Source organism: Suricata suricatta, unplaced genomic scaffold, assembly GCF_006229205.1.
Source record: "Suricata suricatta isolate VVHF042 unplaced genomic scaffold, meerkat_22Aug2017_6uvM2_HiC HiC_scaffold_27, whole genome shotgun sequence".
NCBI classification, from domain to species: domain Eukaryota; kingdom Metazoa; phylum Chordata; class Mammalia; order Carnivora; family Herpestidae; genus Suricata; species Suricata suricatta.
In genome coordinates, this window is record NW_021872658.1 from 47,569 (window position 1) to 60,511 (window position 12,943).

General features: G+C 42.5%; 1 protein-coding gene across 1 annotated transcript in view; it reads right to left on the bottom strand.

Moving 5' to 3' along the window:
• Positions 1-373: 373 nt before the first annotated feature.
• Positions 374-12,943, bottom strand: part of LOC115284939 (golgin subfamily B member 1-like) — a 44,949-nt gene continuing 32,379 nt past the window's right edge. The window contains exons 7-13 of the mRNA XM_029931384.1: positions 10,491-10,656; positions 10,151-10,288; positions 5,170-5,313; positions 4,350-4,447; positions 3,716-3,850; positions 2,026-2,131; positions 374-1,744 (exon numbers count right to left, since the gene is read on the bottom strand). Coding sequence (XP_029787244.1) covers positions 1,610-1,744; positions 2,026-2,131; positions 3,716-3,850; positions 4,350-4,447; positions 5,170-5,313; positions 10,151-10,288; positions 10,491-10,656 — 922 coding nt within the window. The 3' untranslated portion in view covers positions 374-1,609. The remainder of the gene's footprint in view (positions 1,745-2,025; positions 2,132-3,715; positions 3,851-4,349; positions 4,448-5,169; positions 5,314-10,150; positions 10,289-10,490; positions 10,657-12,943) is intronic.

The window sequence follows — 12,943 nt, forward strand, 5'->3', positions numbered from 1 at the left end:
ATTCATAGGGATCCTTAGGGGCCTAATGTTTTCAGTATACACCAAATAAGTGTTCTCTCAGGCCCAGCCATGAGCTGCATGAATCTCAGACCCTAAGGCCCAGTTTGTTTGGTTCAATACTAGAATGAATTTCCTCACTCTGCTTTATCACCCTGGGGTCTAGAGGCTAAGGCTAGAAGGACACATGCAGCCATTACTGATGCCGGCCAAGAAGAAGGAAGCCTGGACAGGTAGTGCTTACTACCCCTGAATCTGTTCCTGGCTGCCCAATCCTCCATCCCCTACCTACCCTTCCTCGCGCAGCATGCAAGCATATGTACATAAGCACCTGTGTATACACACATTCATACACATGTACACGCCACCACCAGTATTGATTCTGAAAATAATTTTATTATTTTACAGTTGTTCAGGAAAGTTCCTGGGTTGCTATGACCAAGATTTGGTCACCAAAGAACAAAGGATCACAGCAGATCAATCAATCCACTAGTTTTCTCTCTTCTTCGGGTGGTGAGAGCAAGCAGGAAACACATCATGTGCATAATGAGAAACTAACCAGCAGGTAAGGGTGGGAAAGGGGAGGCAAGGAGCAGGCACAAAAGGAATTCAATCCTGGCTGCCGTTCTCAGGCTTAGATTTAGCTATCTTGTCTCCTCTATATTTGCCCACCACTTGCCTCAGCTCTGTTATCACAGAGGGAAGATGACTATGGGCTGAGAAACTGGGCTAATTACCACCAATAGCAGAGTAGCTTGGTACATCCAGAGGCTAGAAGTGGTCATTAGACCAGTCAGATTTCCTTGGTGGGAGTCAATGCCCCACCTAGGATTAGCTCCTAGTGCGCTGCTTTAAGGCCTTCCCTCGAGGCATATCCAGACAACATTGGAATGACAAGAATCTGATTTCCACTCTCCATAGCCAATTCTTCCTTTCAGCAAAAGGAAAGGCATGGGCCATTTAATACCTCAGTATATATGTGATCAAGGACATACACACAATAGAATTCTATCCTTATAGTCCAGGACCTCAAATCTAATTCCAGTTATGTCTGAACAGCGAGGGAAAAAGCTGGGTCCTACCCTGTGATGGGACAACTAAAACCCTGGGGAGTCCTAAGCAGATATTCTATGAGATACTGTTCCCCAGAACTTTGTTTAGGGCAGATCCGCCTTCCCTCTGAAGCAGGAGAAAATATAAGGTAACTGAAGCAAAGAAAGTATCAATCGAAATGATACTAGACTTCAGATTATTAGGTTTATTAGAACCATCTTCTAAGCTGAAAGACATTCCTCAGCATCTTTCACAGGACACAAAAACTCAGGGCCCTGCAAAATTGGAACAAATACCAGGCTCAACCACCGACTATGGGGCCTCCTCAGATTATGCAGAAGTGTTCTGGCCCTGGGCAGTAGAAGAAAGCAGACCCGCTGGTCCCTGCAGCTCTGCCCTGGGCTAACAATCCCCCTCTGTTGTGCAGGCACTTTCTGTGGAGACTTGGAGAGAAGACCTGTTAAGTGGGAAGACTGTTGCACTAGAATTGATGGTTTGGATGTTAGAGATAAGGGAATTCCAAGTTCTGAGGGAGTGATTGCAAAGGTGGGAATTCAGTTTATAGATGGCCTGTGAAACACAGAATGAGTAGGACATGAACCATCAGAAAGTAGACGGCTGCTAGCAGTGGCACTCGGGTCCGGGAATAACAGAGCGAACGCAGGACCCGCTTCCATCCAGCACCACTCCGCGTCTGAAAGAGAAATTGGAAAGTTAGAGAGGTTTGCCCTCCAGGGATATGTCCCTTTTCCTTCTCCAAACACTGCAGGAAAGAGGTATCCCAAGAGAAAGCCCCCTCAGGTCAGCTGGCCAACTTCACTAGGTTCCCCTAACCTTCCATACCCCTCCAGTCTTAGATCCACCAGGTACTCAGTGCCTGGACTTCCACCTTCCTTTTCCTTGATCCCTTGCCCTCAGTGCAGCCAGCCCTGTCTGCTAGCATATACCCTCTCCTTAGGCTTCTCGCCTTCTTACCCTTCGACAGCTGCTGCTTGTAAGATCTATTAACAGTGCCTGCTCCTGAGCGCCACAGGAGCCAATGATAGGAGACCGTGCAGAGTCCCATTCGCTGTGCTCCAACCTGTGTTGAGGGAAGAAACAGACATGGCTTGGTTTATAGCACAAGCAGCTGATGAGGTGAAGTCTTCCCAGCCATCCTGCTGTGTGATGCAGCACAAGAGACTTGCAGCAGAGGCTGGTCCCACACAAGCAGTGTGCAGGCGGATCTGTTTCTTTCAGCAGCAGTAAGCGGTAAGGAAAACTACCAGGAATTAACTGCCCTCTGTGTATCAGGTGCTGGATTGGGTGTTGTATATACACAGCCTCAAGTTAGAGGCTGGTGTAACTATCTTCAAAGTAAGGTTACTTAGAGTGATAAAATTCCTTGCCATGGTGGCACAGCCAGTAATAGGTTGAGCCAGAATTCAAAACGCAGGTGTGTCTCTAAACCTCATGTTCTTTTTTTCCAATACACCAGAGAAACCCATTGTTTTTTTTTTTTTTTCATTTACCAAAGGCTAATTAGGCAAAAGCATCCAAGAAAGATTTCTATGGGCTTTTTAGTATTGAACTGAACTGGCGGCCTCTACTGCTTTCTTCTTCATTTTTGTTGATTTGTTTAATACTAGAACTTCTCTATTTAATGAAGAAGCTGTCTTTTTCCCAGTCAATGGTTTCTTAAAATACATGAACTGCATCAAAGGGGCTGCAGGTAATATAGCATATATGAACAAACATTTGCCCATAGGAATGCACTTTTTAATCATGGCGGGGAGGATGGAGCTCTCCCCTCCTCCATAAAGGGGTGTCCATTAGCCTAACACTCCTGGCCTCTCGTTGCAGGTCGCTGACTTTTCTCCTGGAAAGAAAGAACACTTTAATCTGACTTGTGAGTCTGGAAGGAGAAACTGAGTGAGCACAGTCTAGCTCCATCTTGCCAGGTTTCCTCTGAGAGGCAGGCTGACTGCACAGTACACCTTCTGTGTCTTTTCCTCCAGATGATAAGCTTTACAGGGACAGCCCTGACCTGGAACAGCAAAGTCTGGCACCATGCAGGTCAGCATGTCCACCTCTGTAGGCTAGGACGAGGAAAAATGGAATCTTTGTAAATACTGATGAACCAAACAGCAAGTCCACTGGGGATGCCTGGGTGGCTCAGTTTGTTAAGCATCTGATTCTTGATTTCAGCTCAGGTCATGATCTCACGGTTTGTGGGTTTGAGTCCCCACACTGGGCTCCAAGCTGGCAGTGCATAGCCTGCTTGGAATTCTCTCTCTCCCACTCCCACTCTCTGCCCCTCTCCCACTCGCTCACTCTCTTTCTCAAAATAAATTTCTTTAAGAAGAAATCACAAGTGCACTGAGTTCCACATACACTATAGGGTGCGTGTGAAAGAAGCTCTAACATTAATAAGTCCGTGTGGGGCCTGGGCGGGCAGCACTTGATCAGCTCCCTGCATTTGCAGTCTGCATCAGGGCCAAAGAGGACACTGTGGAGGGGCTAACCTTAGACTAATGTGGCTTATCTTGACCCCAAACTTCACTGCAGCACCCATCTCAAGATGGGAATTAGATCCTAATTATTCCCAAGTCTGGCCACTGAAATGTACCCAGTGTACCCAGAACGGATGAGCAGTGAACAGAGGCTATCTCCCCCAGCCCTTTACCGCCGGATCTGCTCCTCGGCCACGGAAAGGGCATTCTCAGCAGCCACTCTTTGGTCCCGCTCTTCTTCCAGCAGCTTCCGCAGTTCGCTCATCTCTTGCTTAGTGTTGCACAGTTGCTGCTGAGCCTCAGAAAAGCTTCAAAATAAAAGGACATCAAGCAGCATCAGTAGGTGCAGAACACAGTTGCTGACACAAGGGATTCAAAGCCTTCATAAGGTTATAAAGCAGGAAAATGTATAGACATTTGTACAAACAAAAAATAGGAAGGGAAAAAATTTTAAAAAAAGAATATTTTAGAAGTGTAGCTGTCAAAATAAGCTGCAGAAAATGCCTCAGAGATTTTAGAGATTGATTATCTTTCATTTGAATACCACAGTATTAGTGGTGTGTGTGTGTGTGTGTGTGTGTGTGCACGCCTGCGTGTGCGCCCTCGTGCCTGCGTGTTGCTATTGCTTTACAAACTTTCAACTTTACAAATTTGTTATTATAGTTGGTACTATTTAATCCTCACAGCAATCCGGAGAGGCTGATAAGGAGATACATTAAACCCATACTCTGGGCTCCGGTTCCATTTAGATGACTGTCCATTTCTGCACAGGTAGTGTGCGCACAGGGTTGAGGGCCGCTCCCCTACCTGAGCTGGGGCTCCCTCAGCTCCTCAGGATCGCTCTTCCTGTGAGCTTCGTTCTTTTCCTGGGGAGCTCCTGGAGCAACATCTATATTCAGTGGCCCCTAGAAGAAGAATAAGTGTAGCAGTACAGTGATGAAAGCACTTAAGGAACTGCATGGACAAAATGAGAACTCACTGAACACCAGACAAAACGAGACACCCTGGAGAAGAACACTCCTCTTATTCTCTTTGAGTGCAGAGTCAGAAGTGAGACTCTTCTGCTCTAAGAGATTAATATCCTACCTAAAACTCTTGATTAGATTTTCTCCCAGATAATAATTTTTGAATCTCTCCTCTACTGAAATCGGATTTCTTCTAGTGGAGGCTCGTGGATTTTCCAAAAGCCCCTCTGATCCTCCTCCTTCCCCGTCCTGTTCAGCTCCCCGTTAAGTCTCACTACCTCCCAGCTTCAACAGTACCTGCCACTGGACCGCGTCACCAGCCCCACCTGGTTTGTTTCCCAGGGCCAAACTTTCCCATAGCTTCCTTATTTCTTGAAGCAAAATCCACAGTCTCAGTGACAGAGTTAAAGCCTCAGTCATCACTGTTTCCCACTCACTTTTTGACTTCTCTCTCACCGTCTCCCTGATCTTTGTCCCTCTAATCCTTTCACCCTTTAATTTTTCTAGGCCTTATTCCCATCTCAGGGAGCGCTCGCTCTCCTCTGTCCCCTAACGCATCTTCAGTCTGAAGCACCAGCCTCTCCCATGCGGCTCTTTATGCTTTCCCATTTGCACTCAATTTTGGAACACTTTTCCCAGCCTCTCGCGGCCCTCCTGCTCACCACTTGCAGCTCCTGGACCTGCTTCTCCAAGACCGCACAGTGATGAAAAAGGTCAGTGTAGTGCTGCTGGCTCTCACGAAGACTCTGACTGGTATCGCCAAGCTGTACTGAAAGAGTGTTTTTTTCTTCGAGTAGTTGAGAGAACTGCAACAGTGGAGAGGGACTGTTTCACAGCAAGCAGTGCTTAGGAAGACTCTCGGAGTTTCAAGGGTCTAATTTTTTTTAACGCAAGACCTTGAGTTCAATAATAGTAACAAGAGCATTGTGTGTTCCTTCAAATTGGGAAAACTCAGCATTTTTGAACCAAAAAAGGAAAATGATTCTGGAGGAGTGGTAGGAAACTGTTTGTGGTGTCTAGTACATTGACTGGGAAACCAGAAAGCAGAAACCCGCAGGCGATCTGATAGTATAAACAATCCCAAGTATGCAAGAGGAGAAAGATAGCAGCTTGGGTCCAAGATGGAATGACTCACAAGTGACTATAATCCTTAGAAGTCAATAAGACATAGAGTTGTCACCTAAAAATTCACACAACCACAGTACTGGGAAGATTCTTCAATACTGCAGAGACTTACAAGTTGTCAAGAAGGTAGAAAAAGAAATTATCATGGGTGGTAGGAGGGAGACACAGAAGAAATCCTAAATCCCTATGTACATGTAAGAAACTATACTGGGAGCACAGACTCTCAAGGTGGAAATATTTCAGTCACTCAAAGCAGGACCTTCCTCTGCTACCTGAGTAAGAGGTAGATACTCAGTCTTTCCTTGAACATGTTGTGTCAGGGGTGCTCCCCACCTGACAGAGCAGGCCATGTCATTTCCCATCATGTCAAAAACCAGAAAATCATTTTTTGTACTGAATGAGACATTTACCCATTGAAGCTCCTATGATGATTTGAATTCAGCCCTCTAGAACTAGAATTCAAATTCGTCACTTGCAAGCTGTCAGGTTTCAAGTTTTAGTCATGATTAATACCCAGAAACATTAATACCCAGAAACATTAACAATCAGAGATATCCCTCCAAAGCCCCTGCTGTAGGACTGTATGCATTATGTGAAGGGAAACCAGTGAGCCTGAATACACCTTCGATCTTCTCCTGAGTATTCTTTTCGTAAGTATTCTGGGTTACTACTTGTATAAAAAAGTTGACTCAATGTTCAAAGAGAAGATAAATTTTCCTAGAGAAACTCTGACTGGATGGGAAGGACATTTGACACTCACAGAAAACCAGAATAAGAAACCTATGTGGTATAACAAAAACATTTGCATAAGCCAGAATAAAAATCACAACAAATAACCTTACCTCTGAAAAGCAAGTTTACAAAGCACTTTTTAAAGTATCATCTGATTTGAGAGAGGTAGAGGAATGATTTCTGTCCCCATTCATAAATGACAAACAGTACTAATTTGAAGACAGTGGTAGACATGATTACTGGGTGCAGTGACAAGTACTGGCTCTTAGAGTATTATAATCCTCTCCTGACACACAAAAGTTAACTTTCCGGCAACAGTGAACAGCCCGAACTATACTGAACAAACAAAGTATCACCTCAAACAAAAACAACTCTCAGTATTGAAAAATACAACACTTTTTTTTCCCTTCACAAATCCAGAGGAGAAAAGAGAGATCTGTAAAACTTACTAGAAGCAAAACCCTCTTCACTGGAGAAGTCTAATTCCTTTTAGCCAACCATCCTTACATAAAGCACCTTTTATAATGTTTTCAATATTCTGTCTATAGCTCAGGTACTGGCGAACTGTGATCCAGGGTCTACTGCCTTTGTGTGTGTGTGTGTGTGTGTGTGTGTGTGTGTGTGTGTAAATAAGGTTTTATTGGAACATGACCACTCTATGTGCCACCTACAGCTGTTTTTGTGATACAGCTGCAGAGCTGAATGGTGGTAAGAGAGACGGCACAGCCTACAGACCCAAACTATTTACCACTTGGGCCTTGACAGAAGAATTTGCTGACCTCTGTTCTAGCTCATAAGCTGTTGTACTTCATCATATCTATGCTTATAAAAACAGATACTGGAAGGAATAATCGAGACTACATTATACCAATAATCATTCCTCTCATGTTTTTAAGTTAATTTAGGTTACATGTTTTTAAGTTTGCATTACATATAAACATCCAACCATGCTGGCAGAATTATATACATAAAGCCTGAGCATCCATGGAAAGAATTACCGCAGTGGGTGGAGATGAGCCATTCTATGCTGACAGCCCATCTACTCTGCTCCCATTCTAGGGCCCAAGAAGCAATTCTCCAGGTAGCTGGGACCCATTTAGAGGGAGGCTCTCAGCTCATCAGATGATAAGCTCCATGAGGGGCTGCTGTGTATCCTAACATATGACCAGTTCATAGAAGGCAAATAATAGTTATCTGCTTGATGAATGAGTGAATGACACTAGGGACAGAGATAATTCCTTACAGTTGATTTCTAAAGGAAGTACTCTTTCTCACCCAGAGAAATAATATTGCTTCTCATACTTCAAGTGGTAGATGAAGTATATCTTAAAAGTTGTAAAAGAAAACATAACTTGCCTTATGACCCAGAACCAATACATAAATATATATAATTGAAACTCAAGTTTCCCAAAACAAGATATAGTTTTTATTACATATTACATAATACACACATATTTCCAATCTTTTTAATTGTGTTTTTTACAAAACACTATTTGCACTGCTTCTAATAGCCCTATACTGGAAAATGCAAAAGAATCCAAACAGAACAGAGAAACTATGGTATAAGGCTACAGTGCAATACTGCACAGCATGAGAATGGAAAAATCCCACTATATACAACAACATGGATGAATCTCACAAAATAAATGAAGGAACATGAGAGAAGATATGAGTCCATGTCTCTGTAGCTGTTCTGACTCTTGATCTGAGTGCTGGCTATCCAGATGTCTTCACTTTGTGAAAATATGCTGTGATGCATTTATGTTTGTGTGCTTTTTGTATCTTTTACTCAATAAAACATTAACATTAGGGGCTCCTGGGTGGCTTGGTTGGTTGAGCGTCGGACTTCAGCTCAGGTCATGATCTCAAAGTTGGGAAGTTCAAGCCCTATATCGGGCTAGCTGTTGTCAGCGTGGAGCCTGCTTCGGATCCTCTGTCCCTCTCTCTCTCTCTCTCTGCTCCTCCCCCATGTGCACACACACACACAAACACACTCTCTCTCTCTCTCAAAAATAAATAAACATTAAAAAACGTTTACATTGAAAAATTTTTAGTTGCTATCCACTAAAATGACCTCATGATTTACTAATGGTCCTGAATCACAGTTTAAAATACTGTCCTGGAAGGACAAATGCTCAGCATGATTTACAGTGTTTTCAGGAGATGGAATCTAGTTTACAGAAAGCAGGGGAACTAAGAGCTGTTCAGGAGGCCCCCTTGAAAACTCCCAGACAGGGGTGGCTGGATGTCTCAGTTGTTTGAACATCTGACTCTTGACTTCAACTCAGGTCATAGTTCATGAGTTTGAGCCCTGCATCGGGCTCTACATTGACAGTGTGGAGCCTGCTTGGGTTTCTGTCTTTCCCTTGCTCCCTCTCTCTCTGCCCCGCTACTGCTTCCCACCAACACACAAAATAAATGAATTTAATAAACTTACTTTAGAAAAAAAATAACAACTCCCAGACAATTACCCCAATAAAAGGTCTATCGTTTTACCCATTCATTTGGATCAACAAACCTATATTTAAAAAATGCAAATTTGTCTGCCACAGTAAATAGCATTATCAGTGTCTGATACTTCAATGTCAGTTAGCTGAATTTAACATTTAGTAACTACCTTCTATATAAGCTAGATACTGTGGTTTTCCACATACTGTTATCAGATTTATCTCAGAATGACCTCCTCCAAACACCTTGAGCAAATTACTTAATACCTCTGGGCCTTAGTTTCCTTATCTGTGATACAATTTACCAATCTTTACCATTCTTGGATTATACATCCCTTGGTGAACTGATGAGTTCTCATGATGGGAAACTTACACACAAACACACACACCATTTTGTATATAATTTTTGGACATTCACAGCTCTCCTCAAAGTCAATCTCCGTACTCTAGAGTCCAAATGATTTCTTAAATCCCTTCTAGTTCTAACATAAACTACCTAGCTGGGTTCCTCTGAAGAAGGCAGAACTAGGGAGTTGCCACTAGAGAATATTTGAACAGTCAGAAAGCGACAGGAGTATAATGATTTATAAGAGGGTGGGGGAGGAGAGGCAGGTGAAGGAGGAAGATAAGCCAGAAAATGACTGAGGAGAGAAGACAGAGATGTAAGAAGGCTTCCAAGAATAATTTTCTTTATTCTTGCCTTAGCGAGATCAGCTCTAGGGACCAGATGGCAAAGTAGCTCCTCCCTACAGAAATAAGGTCCTATCAACTCCAGGGTGCTTCCTTAGAATGTCTGGAATGGCATGGCTGGGGTTTGGGGAAAATCTGGCTTCTCTACTTCCAGAACGTTAGACACCAGTGAAGAAGTCTACAAATGGAGTAGAGTGAAAAGCAGCCCTCTCACCTCTATCCCTGCTGTCTAATCACATCTGAAACGCTTCATTCCAGAGACATTTTCCTGCTGCGCACCGGAAACAACAGGAAGGTGTTGGGAGGACTTGTGGGGAGTTACCTCAATATTACTAACAAGGGACATAGATGGGGAGACAATGCTGGGGAGCAAGGTCTCCTAAAAGAGTTGGGTTTTTTTGTTGTTTTTTTTTTTACACTTATTGAATAGATTTCTCCAATCATTCCCAAGTAAATTCTAAGGATGAGGAAAAGAATATGGTCCTGTGTCTGTGCTCTGGTAGGGGCAACCCAGGCTCCAAACAGGTAAATCTTCTGTGCCCTAAGATACTCTATAGCTAGAACCCAGGCTTAATCAGCTCCTATTTACTGTCTTGCTTCTGGTCATGGAGATAAGAAACTGAATTTCAGTCTAGCAGGAAACACTTACCTTACTGTTTAGTTGCTGAATTCTCAATTCCTTTTGGTGAATTTCCTTCAAGCTGTCATTGAGCTGAGTCCTAAGAAGTTCTGTCTCATAAACTAGGTTTTGTGATCCATCTAGGGATGCCAGTGTCTCTGGGGATGCCTGCCAGGATATAAGCATTGATGAAATTCCATCCCAATGTTGTTCATGCTTAATTCCTTCCCTCGATAAACCCTGTCCACCTCATAGGAGGTCACAAGACATCTTCCTAAGAGTGGTAGATGGGCACTTGGCTTGCAGGAAACTGATGCTTCCTGGGTGGTGGTGATATCTCTAAGTAGCAATCAGCACTGAAGTCACTCACCTGTCTTTGGTATTGCACTTTGAGAGCCTCAGTATGGGAGGAAGGAGATCTCAACTCCCTCATAAGATTCTGCAGATGACTGAGCTGCTGATCTTTATCTGAGATAGCCATAAGGTACTGCTCCTTCATTCTCCTCTCCTGGGCTTCCCAGGAGCTCTTCTCCACCCTACAAAACACATGAAATGCTCATAGGCGAAAAATACTTGTGAGACAAGGATGAATAATTACCTGTTCATAACAGTAGTATGGGCTGTGGAGATATAGTAAATAAATAACCAAAGTAAAATTTATATTATAAATTGAACTGTATAGCAAGATGATGAAGCTGAACTAATAAAAGAATTTCAACTGGCAGGACTGAGGATGATTTCATGGAAAAGCATTCCAGGTGCCAGGAATATACTGAACAAAAGGCATAAGAATGAATACACACACTGAATTTAGAAGTGGAATAGTGTGTAAGGTGGATAGGGTAGGAAACGAGGTTGGAGAAGTGAGGTTGGATCATGTGGGGCACTGAGTGGATGATAAATAAAGCTTATTCTATAAGCAATGGGAATCCACTGTGATTCTTTGGAAAGGTAGTACCAGATGCAGTCAAATGTCATAGTGACAAAAATACAACTATAGAGTCTTGTGGGAACTGGGTTCAAATGCTAAGTCTATCATAAACTAGACATTGGACCCTGTTTAAAGTTTCTTGATCTCTCTAAGCTTCACTGGTGAAATGGGAATAAACATCTATTCCTGATGATTATTCTGAGGATTGAATCAGCCACTGTATGCCATGCACCAAACACAGAACCTGGCACATCATGATCACCCAACAAATAAGAGCTGCTGATATTTCTATTTACTCCCTGAATTTGGCCAAGAGGAAGGCTTCTATTTGATCCCAGCTAATTTTTTGTAGTACTAGCAAAAATTGCATCTCTGTCATATTCTTTAGTTCTACTTCTCTCTGTACTCTGTCTAGAAGAACTCATTAAGATTGTAATCAAATTTCTTTAGTGTCTCTTCACTTTGAATAGTGCCCATGTCTCTATTTGTCCCCATAATGTAAAATTGTTTGAATTGTATCTGACTTTTTTTGTCTTTCACTCTAGAAATAAGGTACAACGGTCCCTTCTTTTCTAAATGGCACATACCTGTTATGAAATAATCCTGCTTTGCTAAGAAATGAATTGGAATATGGTCAAAATTTTTTCAAAAAGGCAAAGCTGAAACTTAGAAAATAAAATGAAATTGTATTACAAGGTTACTATATGTAAAAGGTACAGGAATTTTCAACACTTCCTTTGATATTTGTCTGTGAAAACTGAGAGAGAACAGTTTAAGAGTGGAATGCAGAAGAAGACCATAATCTTCCATAAAAAGCTTCAAGCTGCCATTTTTCTAGAAGGTGGTGATGGCATGGGAAGAGATGCTCGAAGGAGAACAGGGCATTGGGAACAAAGCTGATTATTCATATAACTCAGTCATAATAGGGTTATACCTCACTTACCCTTATGTAAGAAAGCACAGGAACCAGAGCAAAATGAGCAAACCAGTAGCTACAAGGGGAAGAGAAAGATTACGGTATGAATCTAGGCTCTCCTAATAAGCCAACCCTGAGGCCAACAGAGGCCTAACGAGATGTGCCAGCCTTTCCATGTTTGAAAAGTTAATCTCCCCCAAGTATATCAAGAACAAAAGAGAGAGCCTGAAGATATTGAGCTTTAGAGACTGGTCCTAAAGTCAGGAAATCAAACTTCTGTCTCCATTTGTTGTTCCTTCTAAATGTGAAGTAAAATATCTTCTTTTCCTCTCCCTAATTTGCTAAAATTCACTTGAGATTAATTTTACTTTTCTTCAAAATTGCTCAAATGTGGAAGGTGAAGAGAGAAAGGCTAAGAGAAAGGTAAATGGGGAGAGAATGAGGGGGAAAAATCAAGAGACCAGAAGTCACTTTCTTCTTTTCTCTAAGATTCAACTCTTTTAGAATGGCCTTTGAGGAAATTGAAAGGGGAATAAGTGTCTACAGAAAATAAGCCATTAGAGTTTTGAGGCTTTTAAGTTTATACTGGTAACTGGATACTTAATATATGTGTAGTTCCAGGTGACCTGGAGATAATACGGGAAACATCAGAGTGATGCTCCCATGTGGTTCCAATCATCTTTGGAGATTCCTAAATTCAATGGTCAGTATTGCTATGCATTTGGAAGAAGACACATGGAGATCCTGATTTCTTGATAATGCACTCATTCTAAAAGACTCTAACAGAATAAACATGAGGTAGCTATTCCCTGGGTGGGGAATGCAGGGAGGTGGGGGCAGATAAAGCTGAAGTGGAGCAATTCATTTTTTTCTCTTGAGATTCAGCTCCAGGAACAGAAGAAATCTGTATTCCTAGAGAGCAAAAATTCAGTTTTTTACTTCTGCAATCATCATCTTTTGGTTAAAAATGTGTAAC